General features: G+C 38.6%; 1 protein-coding gene across 1 annotated transcript in view; it reads right to left on the reverse strand.

Moving 5' to 3' along the window:
• Positions 1–905: 905 nt before the first annotated feature.
• The window catches only part of Maob (monoamine oxidase B), a 103,833-nt gene continuing 85,457 nt past the window's right edge, over positions 906–19,281 (reverse strand). Inside the window, exons 9-15 of the mRNA XM_021188198.2 lie at positions 14,017–14,113; positions 12,301–12,354; positions 8,547–8,604; positions 6,615–6,712; positions 3,879–3,990; positions 2,875–2,937; positions 906–1,817 (exon numbers count right to left, since the gene is read on the reverse strand). Coding sequence (XP_021043857.1) covers positions 1,665–1,817; positions 2,875–2,937; positions 3,879–3,990; positions 6,615–6,712; positions 8,547–8,604; positions 12,301–12,354; positions 14,017–14,113 — 635 coding nt within the window. The 3' untranslated portion in view covers positions 906–1,664. The remainder of the gene's footprint in view (positions 1,818–2,874; positions 2,938–3,878; positions 3,991–6,614; positions 6,713–8,546; positions 8,605–12,300; positions 12,355–14,016; positions 14,114–19,281) is intronic.

Raw genomic sequence — 19,281 nt, forward strand, 5'->3', positions numbered from 1 at the left:
GACTTCTGTCCTTTGAATTTGTGTGTGTGTGTGTGTGTGTGTGTGTGTGTGTGTGTGTGTGTGTATGTGTGTTTGTTTACAAAATGTATTTATTTCTAAGACATAAACTTTTGTTTACTATATTTTTATTAGTGCTACAATATTTCCAGCTTAATTTCTCTGAGTCTTATATTCAATGTATGTGGTAGGAGTTCACCTTCAAGTTTTGAAAGGGGGGACAACAGCAATAGTCAATATTTTGGGCGAGTCTCTTGTATTCTCATAACCAACAATTCAAAAGGAAGTTCCTTAGGCTTGGTATTGGGGTTTTGTTAGAGAGTTTGTGGATCTTGTGTGGAGCAATATCACCCTATGTAGTATACGTTCATTTAAATTATTTACGTATATTGACACACACACACACACATACCTTAAATGTAATTTTAGATTAATATAAAAATGTTTTTATGACTGCTTCAAATGGCCTAGTTTGATGAAATTCTCATCCCTTCTCTCCCTCTCTAGTGGCGTCCCTCCATCATTCAATTAAAACACCCTTGTTTTTCATATTTTCCCCTGTGACCTGCAATTCCTCTTTTTGATCTCCTTCTTGTACATGGTCAATTTCAGTATTATAATTGCTTTAATATGTTACAGGTCTTGCATGTTAGTGTCTATTATTTTTACAGATTTTTGCTAGAGATAAAAGCAAGGATGTCTTACATAATCCTTTTTTAACACTTTTAAGTCAATTACCAAGTGTTCATACATATGATCCTATTATGGATCAAAATGCACATAATATCTAGATTCTGAGAAAGTTCTCACTAAATGCTTTCACATCACAGTCATATACCCAATACTGACTCTTGGTTTGGCTTGTCAAACCTTGAAAGTCATCGCCCAAAAAGAAGAGACAGCAAACATATGGTCAAACAGCTTTATTGTTAATTACCTAAGCATGTCTTAATCTTTGAATGGAAGCATACTAGAAGATGCAAGAAAAAAATGACAAAAACAAGACTCCCACTCTCAAGAAAAATTAGAATCAGCTGGCAATGTTGCACAAAACAGCCAGACTAGAAGATATCTATTGAGTAACACAATACCAGTTAATACAGAGTAAATCCACAAGAACAACCATCAGTGACTATGGCATGAGGTGGAGGAGGATCATAGGGGAATGAACCTTGGGAGGTGAGAAAAGCATCAACTTGTGTTCTAGTCACCCAAATACCAGTAGCTTAGTGTAGGGCTTGTGTGATTAGGGTTTGCCTTTGTTACATATGGTTTATTGAACTTTAAAGTAGACAATGAACTATAGTATCTAATGGCTTCCAGTTCTAACAAGACAGGATTCTAGGTACAATGGCAAATAACTTGGCATAGATGAGGACATAACGCACAAGATGAAAGACAAACACAAAGCCATAGGGTTTTGAAAAAACTGTGTATATGGGGCAGGTAGGTTGTGAGATAGCAAGGGGCAAGTCTGTGTGTCTGTTCTAAACACGCAGAGGGCAGGAAAGTTGGAAATGAGCCAAAATGGAGAACAAGTTACTGTGTGTTCTCACTCTATATTCTCTTCATCTTTGTAAGATTTTTTTTTTTAATCTCAACTCCTTTGTAAAGCCTTTGAGACACACTGAATGAGAAGCCTGTGGATGTGGCTCTAAAACCCATCTTTAAAAATGTACAAACAGGCCCCTTTTGTGGGCCAGGAAACCAAGAGCTGTTGCTGACAAGATGGTGGTGAATCCAAACAGCTTTAGCAGACCTGGTACAGAAGGCAGGTGTCTCTCCAGGAAGGTACTGGTAATGGGTCGTGCAGGGACATCCTGGGTTCAGAGAACATTTGTGTCAGAAGACGTTTGTGTATGTTATTCCAGAAACTATTTATCCTAGATATTTTTAGAGTAACCCACTCATTCCAACCTCTGTAATATCATCCTGTCTCCTTCACTTGGCCCTTTATGTCAAGTTGCTAGTCTTTCTGCAGCTTCTAGGCTGAGATGGCTCCACTTTCCATATTTCCTCTCAGCATATCCTCTGTCAGAATTGTATTTAGGGGTTATTATCTGTCTTCCCATCTTAAACCACTGCAATTCTCAGACCACAATGGCCCATGTACATCATAAAGATTTCTTCAAGGGGATTCACCCTACACACATCCCACCATCCCATTTCTAGCAGATGCACTAAGGCAGTCATTTTGGAATGTCACAGTTATCCTCTTATGGCTTCAGGCTTAAAAGGATAGCATAACCAACCTTTTAGATTCCCAGTCTCTATTCTTCTACCTTCTCTATACCCTTCCTACGAGTCAGATAAATTGTCTAGACATATTGCAAAAATGTAGTGGAAATGAGCTTAAATGTGTTCCATTTTGTTCTCTCACTTTATCCTGGAGAAAAGATAATAAACTCTCTTTTCCTGCCTTTTGTTGAGAATCATTAAGGAAGATTAGCCAACAGACATTGATTGAGTTCTTATTTTGAGGGGGTGGAGGATTTTTTCTTTTATTCTCCTCTCTTTCTTTTCCTTGCTTCTTGTGGTGTTAGATATCAAACTCAGTATTTTACCCATGCTAAGCAAGCATTCTGCCATTGAGCTATGTCTCATCTCCCATTGATTTTTTAAAAATATATATAGAGAGAGCTCTCTGGGAAGTAGTTCCTTACTATCAAACATACTATTTTTCCTAACAATCTGCAAGAGATATAACAATACAAATGTATCAACGTTCACCTGAATCTGTGAGTCTTAAGTCATGTAATTTACTTAGACATCTATGCACCGAATCATTAGGAAAAAGTACATGGATATATACAAGTATGTTCCTGGGAGCAATCATTCTTCGAGTAAGGACATGTAAATCTGTGAAATATAGCTTACTACAGATTCTGGTTCTGGCTGCCAAATTTCATCTTCTGGAATCTTCCCAATGGCATGAAGAATCTGAAATGAAAGATTACTTTGTTATTACAAACAACAAAAAGGATACTACCTTTCTTTAATTCTTAAAAAAAAAAAAAGAAAGAAAAGAAAAAAGAACTTAGCCAGGCGTGGTGGCGCACGCCTTTAATTCCAGCACTTGGGAGGCAGAGGCAGGTGGAATTCTGAGTTCGAGGCCAGCCTGGTCTACAAAGTGAATTCCAGGACAGCCAGAACTACACAGAGAAACCCTGTCTTGAAAAACCAAAATAAATAAATAAATAAATAAATAAATAAAAAAAAATAAAATAAAAATAAAAAAATAACAAAAAAGAAACAAAAGAAAAGAACTTAGTGTATGCCTCTTGGGATATCTATTAATAATGTCAAGTAAAGGGCAGAGAAATCAACTCTGACTTTTAAAAGCCCCCCCTCCCCAGATCTTTTATTTATGGTATAGAATATCCCATAAATATTTCATCATAAATTTTAGTACTTGTGAGCATAACTTAACAGAAATGAGGTTAGAAAACTTTCCAACAATAACAAAAAAGAATAAAAGTGAATTTTGAATGTAATAGAAGTATTGTTGACTCTATAATATCAAACCTAGGTCATCATTTTTATTTTTTAATATTTTTTAAAAAGTGTGTGCATGTGTGCTTGCCTGAGTTTGTATGTCAGTGCACAAGGTACTTGAATGAAGCTTTGGAGACCAAAAGAGGGCACCAGATACTCAAAAGCCTAGTGCTGGGAACCAAGGCTCTGCAACAGCAGCAAGTCTCTTAACTGCTGAGCCGTTTCCAGAACCTCTATTTTTAAAGATCAGTTATATTTGTAAGTGTGTGTGTGTGTGTGTGTGTGTGTGTGTGTGTGTGTGTTTCTCCCAAGATCTCATCTTTGAGTGTTTATCAAAGCGTGTTTGTGTGTCCTCTTCCACCACTGCCCATGACCCTGGGCCCTACCTCTCTGGCTGCTCTCTCCCCAGCCTCCACAGCCCCCTCCATGTAGCCACTCCAGTGTGAGGCTGTTTCAGTGCCTGCAAAGAATATCTTGCCCACTGGCTGGCGTAGAACCCTGGGAACAAAAGGCAGAGCAGTAAGTGGCATTACACAAAACCAAAAATGAGTTCTCCCATAAGGACCAAGGCCAGTTGACTTTTTCAGGTTCAAAACATCTATGAGGACACTGACTATGTAGGATAAGGCTCCTCAGGTTTCTCCAGCTCTTGTGTCATCTCTGTCATGGGCATAATGGAACAAAAGCTGAAGCCCATGCACACACTCCTCTACCAAGAGTACTAACAGGAAATGGAGCTGAAATCAATGGGAGCAAAATACATATTTGACTCATCTCTATAAAGTGAGAGACTGAATAAGTCCAGTCATGTATGGATCCCTTTATATGAGGAAGGTGATTCATGATTCTGATTTCTACCATTGGACTTGACTGTTTCTTCTTGCCATGCTTTGTCCTTCTCATATGCTTTTGTAGTTATTACTTTTGGTTTTGTATGATGCAGGATGGACCCCAAGGCTTTATGTATGCTAGACATGTGCTGCACTACTGGACCACATCTCTAACCCTTATCTATCTTTCAAAGGGATGGTCTAATGATTTTAAGATTACTTCCATTAATGGCACTGAAGAAATAATGAATCTTATGGCTTCATTGACTACCATCCACTGGGGTTCAGAACTATTGCTAACTTAAGATTTGTTGGGTACCAGCTCTTCAAAGTCCTTTACTCCTTACTGTAACCCCAATACTATTATTTATACATCCAAGAGGTGAATGTAGAGGTTAATTGTGGTAGACACTGAGATGTACCACATAGAATGAAGGACAGTTTTGTTGGTGGGAGTCATTCCAGAAGGTGCTCTGATGCTGGCACTATTTGGAGGTGACTATTTCCACTGGCAAAACTACCTTATGCCTGCTTCTAACACATTTAGTGACTGACAAGTATAAATAAGCTTTTACAGATGCAAGCCCCAAGCTACAACATGAGACCACTTGGAAGGATCATTCTACTTTCAGAGTGTGTCATGGGGGTCAGCTGGTACTTTTATTGGAACTGCTTTACTGACTGAATTTCCCATTCTTGCTTCCTTCTTCTTCCTTCCATGATGCTAATACTAAGGATGCAGTCTGGTATCTATCCTACCTACTGATTGCTTCAGTGTCTGCCTCCTAGGACCTAACCAACAACAAAGATGAAGTGATTTTTCTCTAGTCTACACACAAGAAGTAACAGAGGAAGTATTTGAAGTCAGGTGATCTAAGAACTCTAACTTAGTCTTGGTAATCTTGCTACATGTCATCTCTGTGCTACATTCTATTTTCTTTCTAATCTTTTCAAGAACTCTATGACAGTGCAACTAGTTAACATCTCATATTACAAATAAACAGACAGGCTCAGAGACTTGTGCAGTGACTCAGCAAGAGCCATAGTGCTAGAAAACAGCAGAGTCAGCTTTTGAAATATTTCTAGCAGATGTCAACATCTCTATTTTTATCTTCTCTGTGTTGCCTGATATATTACTATCACCAGTTTCCAGAATGTTCCCATGCTAAGCAAAGGGATAGAAGGTTCCCAGGCACTTAGCCTATAAAGGCAGTCCACTATCATACTTTAAAAGACACCATAAAAGAAGTACTATCCAGAGCCATTTTCAGCCTATCTCAGGATGCTACGATCAGATAAGGGATATCCAGCATTCAGAACAATGCTTATGTTAATTAACACTTATCCCTTCTGGGCATATCTTCAAAAGTTTCCAGGGAATACTTGGTCATGAGGTCTCTAGTAATGGACTGACAATGAGAACAGACTATTACAAGGTGGGAAGTGTGTCTATTAGAGAAAATAGGTCACTGAGAGTGTGTCTTTGGGGGCTATATATCACCCTGACCCCTTCTCATTACTGCTCTGCTCTTCATCCTGCCGTTTATGATGTGATCTGTTCTAATACAATATCCACACTATTATAGACTGATAATCTCTAAAACCTGAGGGGGAAGGAAAACAAATTATTTTTGTCAAGTATTTGGTCCCTCTGGGAAAAAGCTAACTTTATTTATTTATTTATTTATTTATTTATTTATTAGATATTTTCTTCATTTTCAAAGCCAGGATCAAGAAGTGGGAGTGGGTGGGTAGGGGAGCAGGGCAGGGGGGAGGGTATAGGGGACTTTCAAGATAGCATTTGAAATGTAAATGAAGAAAATATCTAATAAAAATTTGAAAAAAAAGAATTGCTTTTGAGTTTACAGAGCCATGCCCACACTGATACAGAGGTGCTCTTGAGGGGGTTTCCTTAGTTCTAGACTCGGTGTTAAGATAGTATACTGGCAGGCTGAACAAATCCTCTGGCTAACTAAAGTGCTACTTCTGTGTCAACTTTCTTTGGTTACTTTGACTGAGTTTGATTCTCTAGAGGAATGAAGAGTGGAAACAACACAATGGTGCGGCACCATCACTTCCTTTGTGAAACTCATGAACTTCAAAGGAAATTCTGGAGATGTTTTCTAGGATTGACAGGAAAGCGAACACCAAAGAGAAACATGGCAACCTATGTGGAGCTTGCCTTCAATTACAGGGCTTTTGGTCACAGCTCAGCACACATTTATTTACCAAACATGTCTTGTCTGAATGTGTGCCATCCCTGGATGAATTAGTGTAGTGATTAGGTAGTACCTTCCATACTGGGTCAAGATGCCAGGAGGGAAGTAGGTTGTGTAGCAGCCCCCAGAATACTGTTCCTCACACCAATTCTTCTCTTCATAATGGACTGGCTGTTACGGCAGAGGGAAAAAGACTTGAGAAAGAGGCAGAAGAAGATATTTTGTCTATTGTATGTGAAACACATGCTAGTAGATTTCATTACAGAGAACCAGTTGTAGCTTTCTCTCAGAATTTGTAGGGCAGTGCTTCTAAGTTTCCCAGCTTCCTATAGCTACTGAAACCTCTTGTAGAAAGAGGCATAGTATTTGCCTAAAACCTCTGCATATCTTCCTGTATGCTTCAAATTACCTCTGGATTATTTATGTTTCATAATGCGATATAAATGCCACGCAAATACTTATCACACTGAGTCTTCAGTGCATGTGTGATTTTTTAAAAAACATTTCGTAGAACCTCTACTTACAAAGGGTTGACTGTACTTCTGAAATAGGGCCATATTAGCCTGATGTTTCTGACGACAGGTTTTTGGGCAGGTAAATGCTTTCAAGAAGAAACTTGGATAAATTTAGACCTTAGAAAGTTTTCTTTTTTAAATTTGGTGCATGCATGTATCAATTTTTTGAGACAAAGTCTTATCTTGTAGCATAATGGCATGAGATTCTTGATCCTCTTATGATGCTTCCATCTTGCAAGTACTGAGATCATGAAAACGCACCACTATTTCTGGGCATAGACTGTAATTATCTGTTTCCATTTTCACTTTGTTTTTATCTATCAGAAAGTTTTAGTGTCTAATGGTTTTGAGAAAAGGTTTTAAATGATAAAGTTTACAGGAATGGTTGTCCAAGAAACAAAAGCAGAAGTGTATATCTGTGAAAAACAAATGACAGTGAATTTCATGTTTTGACAGGGCTGAGCTTTGCTGAAGGTATAATGGCTTTCATAGTATGTACTCATTAGGGATGGACGGTGGATCTTGTAAAATAACCATTGGTCTGGAAAATATGCTTTTACCAATCTACAGGCTGTATCTTAGCTGAAAGTTTTATAAAATTTGAACTCCTTATAAAAACAAAGGCCAGAATTACAGCTCAGTGATAGAGAACATGCCTAGTGTGTCAGCAACCTATGTTCAATTCTATCCAGGTGTAGGAGGAACCAATAATGAATATCCTAAACAAAAAGTTTATCACTAAGTATCACATTGAAAGAGAAATTTGATATATCAAAGCTTTAAAACTAGACTTTGAAAAATGTTTTTTTAAAAAATTATGACCACATAGCTGATTTTGCATCCTATTTACAAAGTGTGAGGCCCTGCCTAAATAGTGAATGGCCCTGGGCCTCTTCTCGTATTACCATGCTGTGTTGTGAATCTGAGGATTGATAATGCATCCTGAGCATCCTTCTTTGGCTCTTAGGGCTTTCTCTTTCATGTCTCCTTCCTTCAAGGAATTTATTCCACTCCCACAGCAAACACCAAAGCCCCAATGAAGAAAGTGACTTTCTTTGTACAAAAAGCACACAAGGACAGAAGCAACACCATTTCATCATCAGAAATGAATCATCAATATCCTTAGAAGAGACTTTTGCAAATGAAAACTTATCTCTTTTGGGGAAAAAAACAACCATTTTCCTCGTTAAATGATGTTTTCCATTCAACCCCTTCATACAGTGCTTGTGAACATTAATTACCAACTGCTGTCACCCATGAGCTTGATCCAGGGACAATTCTGAGTTTAGGGACAAAAGAAGCACTACTGGCAGCAGCATGAAACACTTTCTGAAACCATTTATGCACCAACCCTACATGTACAGACCCTCTGTGAGTATACTGGGGAAAGATAAGATGTAGGGTCCTCCCGGCACGAACCCATCCCTGAGAAGCCTTTCAGGACAAAGCAGGCCTTGTCCCCCTGTGAAAAGACTGAGAAACAGCGTTACCTGCAGAGCTTCTTGAGAGTTCAGAACTTTTGCATATAGTTCACAAAGTTTCCTCAGTCTGTACAACAGAGAAATAAAATATTTTAATGATAAAAGTAAAGCGTAAGCCGGGCGTGGTGGTGCACGCCTTTAATCCCAGCACTTGGGAGGCAGAGGCAGGCAGATTTCTGAGTTCGAGGCCAGCCTGGTCTACAGAGNGAAATAAACTGTTGTCTGAGTCATCCAGTCTATGATGCTGTTACAGCAGCTCAAATGAAGGTAGCATCTTCAAATATAAAAAAAAAAAAAAAAAAAAAAAAGCTTAAAGAAGTAAGAGGAACAAAAAGGAGAGAAACCTATCTCCTTAAGAAAATGTCTCTGGGTACCATTGCTTTCACTTTGACCATTCAGGTTAACTAATTTTTTTTCTTAAGATGCTGTGCTGCTATGTAGCCTATGCTTGCTTTAGATGGTGTGATTCTAAGTAGCCCAGGCTTGCTTGGCATTCTCAATCTTCCTGCCTTGGCCTCTCAAGTGACACGGTAACAAGCAAGAGTGACCATATCCAGCTTCATTTTAGTTTTTGAAAAGCAAGAATTTGTTCTATTTCTAATGCCTTAAAACCATGAGCTCAGCTCACAAATAGGAATGTAGCAAGACTGTCACTAAATCTTTAAGAAAGGAAGTAAAATGAATTACTGGGCATACTAACTTAGAAAAGACAGTCTCAGGTTCTGCTCCTGACTTGACTCAGAAAGGAAGGTGATAGAAATCTGTGTTTCCCAAGCCTTCCAAGGGCTTCTCAAATTTAAAAACTCCCAATATAAAGTTCATAGCCAAATAATGGTTTGCAATAAATAAATGCTCAGTAAATACTTTCTCTTAAGTCTAGTGGGAGTATTGGAAGTAAACCAATTGTAATAATTAGTCACTTAAGATAAATCAACTAATTTATCAATTAACATAATTCTAGCCACTGATATATGTCTATAAATGAGCATATCTGTTTCAATATTGGCCTGTATAGATTAGGAATGCACAAGGGAATCTTAAACATGACTTATAGCATGGCCAATTCATTTTAGAAATAGTGTTATTGCAGACTGGAGTGTTGCTTCGGGAGTTAAGAGAACTGGCTGCTCTAACAGAGGACTAGAGTTCAATCCTCAGCATCCATGTGGCATCTCACAACAGATTGGAGCTCCTGTCCCAGGGCATCCAGTATACTCTTCTGGCATCAGTGAGCACCAAGCATGGCACACATGTGGGGCACAGGCATGCATGCAGGCAAAACACCCATATGCATAAAATTAAATATCTTTCCAAAATGCAATACTGTTTTCTACCTAGGAACTCTTTCTTTAAGCAAAAGAATAAAAGTGCTCAATGTCTTCTGCTCCTCTCTTTCTCTGGAATGGCATGGCAGTGACAGAGGAATGGTAGTAGAGTAAAGATATGCAGTTATCTCCAGAAATAGAATGAAGTATTATGGAGGATAAGTACTCAGGGAGGTGGGCATTTAAGCTCTTGGGGAAGAGACAGATAGTTCAGAAATATGGCTGCCCAGGAAAGAAAAAAAAAGCTGAACCTTCATTTCTTTGTGAAAATATATTTCTATTAATTATTTGAGAATTTCAATACATTTTGATCATTTCCATTCCTAAAATTCTCCCCTTAACTCTTTCAATATCCACTCTCTAGCCCCTCTTTTTCAATCTGAACTCACTAAGTCCAAGTTTTGCTGGCTACATATTCATGGGTATGAGGTCATCCACCAGACCATAGTAAATTTACGAGAGTCTACATCCTTAAAGACAACTGATGAACCCTCTCCTAGATTCCATCACTAAGTCTTTGGTTAGAAGTAAGTCCACATGAGTACCTCTTACATCAAAATATACTTCAGAAAAGAAAAGATTTTCAGATAGTAGATGAATCCAGAGGTGGACAATGTGATACATGCTTGTAATTTCAGCACTTAGGAGATGGAGGCAGGAAGATTGTGAGTTAGAAGCAAGTCTGGGCTATATAGTGAGTTAGAGGACAACTTAAACAAGCAGCAACTCATCCTATACCACTCTTTTTATCATCACCCCAAAGCAGTGGAAGAATGGACAATTTAAAATACATATCTTGGAGGTCTAGAGAAATGGATCAGCAGTGAAGAATGTGTCAGGTTTTTTGGAGGACCCACTTTTGGTTCCTAGCATCAACATTGAACAGTTCATAGCTGCCTATAAATTCAGCTCTAGTGGTATTTGACATTTCTGGCTTTCAAGGGAGCCTACACTCATTCTGTCTATATATTTGTCTCTGTTTCTCTTTCTCTCACATATAAGCATGCATGTGCAATACACACACATGTACACACATGTCACACATTTGCACGTGCACATGTGTCACATACACTTAAAAATAAAATCTAAACAAAAGATAAAGCAAAAATAATATATTGAAATAGGAGTTTTTCTGTGTATGAAAGATATTTTATTAAGCTATTAGAATGAATAACCCTGACTACATGAAAGATGCAGTTGGTACAGTATATGATGTACTAATCTATGAACATGATCAAAAAGACAACTTGGGAAAAGATGTGTTCAAGGCATTGAAGATTCAGCAGTGAGTCAGTCAGATAATACTTCCTACCCTTCATGGATATTATATTCCAATGGGGACATTTCAAAAATTATTTTATTAGATATTTTCTTCATTTACATATCAAATGCTATCCTGAATGTACCCTACACTTTCCCCCCACCCTGCTCCCCTACCCACTCACTCCCACTTCTTGGCCCTGGCGTTCCCCTGTATGGGGCATATAAAGTTTGCAAGACCAAGGGGTCTCTCTTCCCAATCAATGATGGCTGACTAAGCCATCTTCTGCTATATATGCAGCTAGAGACATGAGCTCTGGGGGTGCTGGTTATATTCATATTGTTGTTCCACCTATAGGGTTGCAGCCCCCTTCAGCTCCTTGGGTAATTGTTCTAGCTCCTCCAGTGGGGACTTTTGCAATCTATGGCCCAGTCAGACTTCCACAGCTCTAGCCATGCACCAAGATGGCATGGATTATGGAGGGACATGCTATGCAAACTGAAATAATGTACTGTAAATCATTTGGGATTTGAGTCATTAAATATATTATCAGTTGTGGTGCAAGTATACATATTTGGCCGTGGTGGATACAAATTACTAAGAGAGAGAGCCTCCCGAAAAATTACTCTCTGCACCTATAACCTGTAATTGCTATGCATCATTTATGTAATGCTGCCTAACCTAGCAATTTGTCAGCTTAGTAATCTTCTCCATAAGTAAATGTTCAGCTCTTGCCTTATATCCATTTTCATAATGTTCATAGTTCTTATCACAATGTCTTGTATATAATACATTGGTAAGTATTAATTTGAATATTTGGTTCCTAAGTAATAAGCATTGTGACACATAAGGCCTTTATCATTAACATAACAGATACTTCACATTAGCAATCCACGTATTATGGTATTCTATATGTCAAAGTCAATAAACATCGGATGGCAAGCAAATAGAAAAAAAAAGGAAAAGAAAAGAAAAGAAAGAGTGGAAATAAAGAGGTGACTTACTTGAGAAGCCTATGTTCCCTATTGAGTGTGTGTTTTGCTCTAAAAAAAAAAAACTATCAACTAAACAATGGAGGAGTGATAAAAGGCAGAAAGGGTGTATGGGGAAGGGAGAGAGGGAGGGAGGAAAGAAAGAGGAGAGAGAAAGAAGGAAGAAGTAAAGCAGATTTTGTTACCTTTCTTCTTTGGTGAGGCGTACCAGTTTTCTAGCTTTGTGAGCAAGGATAAATCTAAAATATACAAACAAGAAAAAGACAGGAGTTTAATACTTTCACTTTCACTTCATTTCTATGGTTACCCATGCTCTGTTTACTACGCAAGGAAACCAACTGTATACTGAATACCTATAGTATCCCTGTTTCAATGTCCCATTCTTGTAACTGAGGAGCACTTTTTGGCTTTAGGGGATCAAGTGAGTAAAAGTAAATGACTAGCCATGATTTTTCCTAGGTTAGTATGACAAAAGATCTACTGCTGTCTTACCAGGCTTAGTGATCAAGAGAATAGAGTCTCAAATGGAGTCTTAAGGCTGTGCCTGAGCCATAGTAGGGTTGAGAAGTAGTAGGGCCTTTCGGAATATTTTGAATCATGAGGAATTCAAAGGATTAATATGATTTCCACGACAGCTCTTTGGGAGAGTGGATTATTTTAAATAACAAGTGTGGCTTCTCTACCTGTGTCCTCGCTTCTTCTCTGCTGTGTTTTGCAGCAGCATAAGGCCCTAATCAGAAGCCTGGTAAATATTAATTTCATGCTCTTAGATTTCCAGAACTGTGAGATACAATGAACATCTTCTCATAAGTTACCCAGTCTTAAGAACTTTGCTATAGCAACAGAAATCACAGTAAACAGCATGGATGCCCACACAATCTCCATAAGGAGAACTCTTAGTAAAGTAATCCTTTTAGTGTCAGTCTATCATGTAAAGATGGTCCCAAAACATATCTACTAATACACTAAGATGAATTAGAAAATTAATATAAAAAAATTAAATGCTATTGGTATTTGACATATACTTATTTGTTATTTAAAAAGAAGCACTCACTGATAAGTGGATATTTACCCAGAAACTTAGATTACCCAAGATAAACTTTGCAAAACACATGAAACTCAAGAAGAAGGAAGACCAAAATGTGGATACTTCATCCCTTCTTAGAATGGGGAACAAAATACCCATGGAAGGAGTTACAGAGACAAAGTTTGGAGCTGAGATGGAAGAAAGGACCATCCAGAGACTGCCCCACCTGGGGATCTATCCCATATACAACCACCAAACCCAGACACTATTGCATATGCCAGCAACATTTTGCTGACAGGACTCTGATATAGCTATCTCTTGCGAGGCTATGCCAGTGCCTGGCAAATACAGAAGTAGATGCTCACAGTCATCTATTGGATGGAATGCGGGGCCCCTAAAGAAGGAGCTAGAGAAAGTACCCAAGGAGCTAAAGGGGTCAGCAACCCTATAGGAGGATCAACAATATGAACTAACCAGTACCCCACAAAACTGTGTCTCTAGCTACATATATAGCAGAGGATGGCCTAGTCAGCTATCAATGGGAGGAGAGGCCCTTGGTCTTGGGAAGATCATATGCTCCAGTACAGAGGAATGCCAGGGCCAGGAAGCAGGAGTGTATGGGTTGGGGAGCAGCGTGAGGGGAAGGTATAGGGGACTTTCGGGATAGCATTTGAAATGTAAATGAAGAAAATACCTAATGAAAAAAAATAAAAAATAAATAAAAGGGAGCAATAAGAATACTATCACTGGATTTGCAGAATAGTACTATCAAGAAAAAAAATTTGTTTTAACAAAAGATTTTATGCCTTAATCAATAGTATTTCATTTTATTGCAAATAACAAATACAGCTATAATATTATAATTGTGCCTTACCCCATTATAGCAGCATAGCTGCCATCTGGTTTGGTATCATCCAATGTGTACGCAATTGGAGCTTCCTCTCCTTCAATAACCATGGTTCCACAGAAATCTTAGAAAACAGTGAAGTACATGAAAATGTTCGTTACCCTATTATTTTGCCCACAGCAATTGCAATGAAGAATACAGTTTTCAATTTGAGAAATTTGGAGGCCAAACATATACCATTTTACTTTAGGTGTATGAAAACAAACCAAACTATTGTCACAGACAGGGCTAGGTAACCATGGTTCTGTGAAAAAAATCAGAGTGGGCTCAGAGGTTATAGCACAGTTGGTACAGTGCCCAGCATGCACAAAGCCCTGTGTTTGTCCCTAGCACTGTATAATCTAGATGTAGTGCTGCCTATCTGTAATCTCAACACCCATGAGATAGAGACAGGAACTTCATCTACATAGTGATTTTGAGACTGGCTGTATAAGACACCGTCTTGGAAAAAAAAAAAAAAAAAAAATCAGTGGAATACAAGAGGCTGCATGTTCCTATTTCACAAGGAGTCATTCCTCTTCCAACTTTTGTTTTAGAGGCAGGATCTCAATATATTGTTCAAGCCAGCCATTAACTCCTGGTCTCATGTGGCTTTCCTACCTCAGCATCTTGAGTATCTGGAACTACACATGTGTATTTCTGTATCTGGTCCATTAACACCAGTTGAAGCAGTTCTTGACATTTAGGACACATGCAGAGAGAATATGGGAAACTAAAATTTTAACAGAGTCACATTCCAAACCTGACCTCTGAAGACTTCCTTTCCTTTCAAGAACAATAACTTGGGTAAAAATTTCAATTTGTTCTGAATAAAAGTACGTTCATCATTACCCCCTGGAACAAAATACAGTTGGCCCTCTACAGTCATGGGCTCTATACCAGTTTACAGTTACTGTCCAAAACCCTTTTTTTCAGGACAGGCATGGAGGCACACATATTTAATTTAAGCACTTTAGAACAGATACAGGAGAATCTCCGTGACTTTGAGGCTAGCCTCTTCTACACAGCAAGTACTAGAACAGCCAAGGCTATATCAAAAGATCCTGTCTCAAAGAACCAAAAGTATTTTTTTTAATTTCATCTGTACTAACAATATTTATAACCTTTTTCTATGTTATAATTTCCTAAACAATGTGCATATATTTTTGTACATAGTATATACATATATGCCAATATAATAGCTTATACAAATAATTTATGTGGCAACACATTATATTAAACATTTTAAGTAGAGATGATTTAGAGTATATTGAAGAATATATATAGGGTCTATGCAAATGCTTTGCTATTTCACATCTGCATTGCAAGTATTAAAGGATTATGTTAACTACAGGGAGTCCTGAAAACAATCCCATATGTATAATAGTGATAACTGTTACGCAATTTTAACAAAAGACTAGCAGAATAGGGACCATGTCAGGTCAGAGTCTGAAATAATGAAACAATATCTTGCCCACATTCTCTATTCCTTTTGCTCTATCATCTACTTGCAAGTTTGAGGTTGCTCAAACAATTTTTTTTGGTAAAACTCAGAAGCAAATCCTGTAGAAAAGCTAACAGGAACAGAATACGCGAGATACAGTTCACAGATCATATGAAGCTCAAGAAGAAGGAATACCAAAATGTGGATGCTTCAGAATTTCTTAGAAGGGGAAACAAAATATTCATGGAAAGTAGAGGGTGGGAGGGACTTGGGAGGAGGAGAGGAGGGGGAAGGGAAGAAAGAGAGCAGAATCAGGTATGAGAGGAGATGGGAATGATATATACCTGGTCAGGAATTTGAAGAGAGGTGTGTATCAATGGGGGATGGGGAATTGGGGAAAGCAAGAGGTTCCCAGGACTTAACAGGGATGAGATTAGCTGAAATGCCCAACAAAGGGCCTGTAGATACCATATCCAGAGGTTAGGCAAAGACCCCTGTTGGTGGATGGGGCCACCCACTCATCTCCAAATTTTCAACCCAGAATGGCTCCTGTCTAAAGGAAATACAGGGATAAAGTGTGGAGCAGAGCCTGAAAGAAAGGTCATCCAGACTTCCCCACCTGGGGATCCATCCCATATATAGACACCAAATCCAGACACTATTGTGGATGCCAAGAAATGCTTGCTGACAGGAGCTCATAGCTGTCTCCTGAGAGAATCTGCCAAGCTTGACAAATACAGATATGGATGCTTACAGCCAATCATTGGACTTAGCATGGAGGAGATACAGAAAGGACTGAAGGAGCTGAAGGGATTTGCAACCCAATAGTAAGAACAATAATATCAACCAACCAGACCCCTCCAGAGAGCTCCCAGGGACTAAACCACCAAACACTCCAAGAGGGACCCATGGCTCCAGCAGCATATGTAGCACAGGATGGCATTGTCTGGCATCAATAGGAGGAGAGGTCCTTGGTCCTGTAAAGGCTTGATTTCCCAGTGTAGGGGAATGCCAGGGCAGTGAGATAGCAGTGGTGGGTGGGTGAGGGATCACCCTCATAGAAGCAGGCAGGGGGGGGATGGGATAGGGGGTTTCCAGAGGGGAACCTGAAAAATTGGATAACATTTGAAATGTAAATACATAAAATATTCAATAAAAATGAAAAGCTAACAGGAGGATTTCCAAATGAAAAAGAAAGAGCTCACACCTCCCTATTCTGTGTGCATGTATGCACATGTGAACAGTCATACTCCACAGCCTCCAAAGATACAACTGCTTCCCTCTCTTCCTATATCTCTTTCTTAGTTAGCTACTGGATGCATGGATGCTTGCATGTCCCCCAGGTGTGGTGGGATAGGAAAGATACTGAGAAATAAGGACTGAATAATTAAGAGAAAAAATGTGTGCAAAGGATGGATGTTGTACCAGGACACATGGCTATGCTGAGCTGTTCTTACCTCTAAACAAAGATCCTTTATCTTAGAGAAGGGGTCCACAACAATGCTACTAATGACTACCATCATGGCCATAAAGTGTTAACCATACCATGCTTAAACTGTAAAATCTGGAGACTAGGTTAGGAGCAGTAGTTGAGTGGAGCCATATCTGACACAGGTAAAGAGCACCACTGTCTCAAAGCTAGGTTGTTGCTGATTATAACCCTCATCTACAATGATTACAGGATACAATGATACTGAAACACTGCCTGACTCCCTGTGTCTAAATCAACCTGCATAAAATCAGGCTCTTACAATCTCTCTCTGAAGTCAGTTTCTTTCTATTGTCTCACCCACTGTAGCTGTACCATGTAGAACCAATAAACTTTACCTTGGTCTTGCAGAAATCATTCACAGTTCATGCATCACTGGCCTATCAACACTATCCATGGAGTGGCACAAATTCTACCCAGGATATCAAGAAGATTTCAGAGTACAAGAGAATCACCGGTTCTTAGCAGGCAAAAAGGAGAGAGTCAAACACAACAAGATCTTGTCAACTAGGTGAGCAAGTCAAATTGATCATGGCAGGATCAGTTGATGGGATGATGACAATTAGGTCAGGTGAACTGGACCCTGAGTGACGTGGGTGTACTTGAAGAAAATGAAGGAATAGGAGGCAGACACAAAAGCCATTATTCATGCCAGACCCCGCTTTGGCTGTATCTGTGGGATTTCTGTCCCAGATTCCAGACCTCTGCCCAAGTATACAGTGTCCTAATAATTGTGTGTGGGGCATCATTCTTTTAAATGGATACGAAGGACACTTCCACAATTTAACAAGGTCCTTTAAGAGGAAAAAAATGAAGGTGAAAGTAGAACCAACCAACCAAAAGGAGGTATTGGGGCAAAACAATTCAGCCATTCAGGATGCTAAAGAAATTCCTCCCAAAGTACTAACATCACTGGAGACAAATCAGGGAAGAAATGGAAGAAATACTTACCATATGGGAAGTGAGCTAGAGGAAGACTTGGAATTAGACAAAACAGTTGTGTATGTGTGTGTGTGTGTGTGTGTCTGTGTCTGTGTCTGTGTCTGTAAGGATGTAGCAAAAATTTTTCAATAAAACAATCATAGCATTCAAGCAGAGGAGTAATTGAAATTTAACTAAGAACAGAATTAAGGGAAAATAAGGAAATAATATCTCTCCAAATATCAAAACATATTATAAAGCTATAATGACCAGAACCATATAGCAAAGGACTAGGTAATATATATCTATGCTTTCCATAGTAGGATGTGTGTTTGGGATTTAATTTCAATTTTTTTAAAGAAAATTTACTTTGCATATTTTACAATTATCGTGGTATATGTTTTTAGAGTATTTGTATGGAGTTTATCAATGAAAATGTTATTATAGCACATATTTAATTGTTTAGTTGTATATGCAAAAAATGGAGCCCAATGACAAAGATAATGAGATTTAAAAAGCCCTGTGTGGAACCTGGCATGGAGTTTTGGGAAGCCCTGGGTTTAATTCCCAACACCATCAAACATCCCTATGTATATATTTGAGAATTTAGTTGCAGAAGAAAAATATTTGTATCACATATAGAAAAAGTTAAAGAGGAAATGACAAATAGAAAATTTATTACATAGTTTAACATAGACCTTGGTCTTGATTAATAATAAAATTTTGCACCATGGATAAATGGGATTTTTCCTGATTTAAAAATAACTTTTTAACTGTTGAGATTATTTATTTATTCCTGTTTGTGTGTGTGAGTGCATGCATACACACACATACACACACATACACACTCACACACAAACACACACGCACAGGCACACACATATATTCATGTGCCATGGTTTGATTAGAGAACAACTTATGGGAGTTCCTTCTATATGTGTCCCAGAAATCCAACTCAGGTTGTTCAGGTGTGATGGGAAGTGTATTTGCCCACTGAACCATCTCATTGGCCCAGAAAATAACTTTTGTGTCTTTTTCTTTTTTAAAAAATGTTGTCCCAAACAAAGAATTCTCAACTGGGGAATACTGAATGGCTGAGAAGAACCTCAAAAAATGTTCAAAGTCCTTAATCACTGAGGAAATGCAAATCAAAACAATCCTGAGATTCCATCTCACACCAGTCAGAATGGTTAAGATCAAAAATTCAGGTGACAGCAGATGCTGACAAGGATGTGGAGAAAGAGGAACACTCCTCCATTGCTGGTGGGACTGCAAGCTGGTACAACCACTCTGGAAGTTAGTCTGGCAGTTTCTCAGAAAACTGGACATTGTTCTACTGGAAGATCCAGCAATACCTCTCCTGGGCATACACCTAGAAGATGTTCCAACTGGTAATAAG

This window comes from Mus pahari, chromosome X (assembly GCF_900095145.1).
Source record: "Mus pahari chromosome X, PAHARI_EIJ_v1.1, whole genome shotgun sequence".
NCBI lineage: Eukaryota > Metazoa > Chordata > Mammalia > Rodentia > Muridae > Mus > Mus pahari.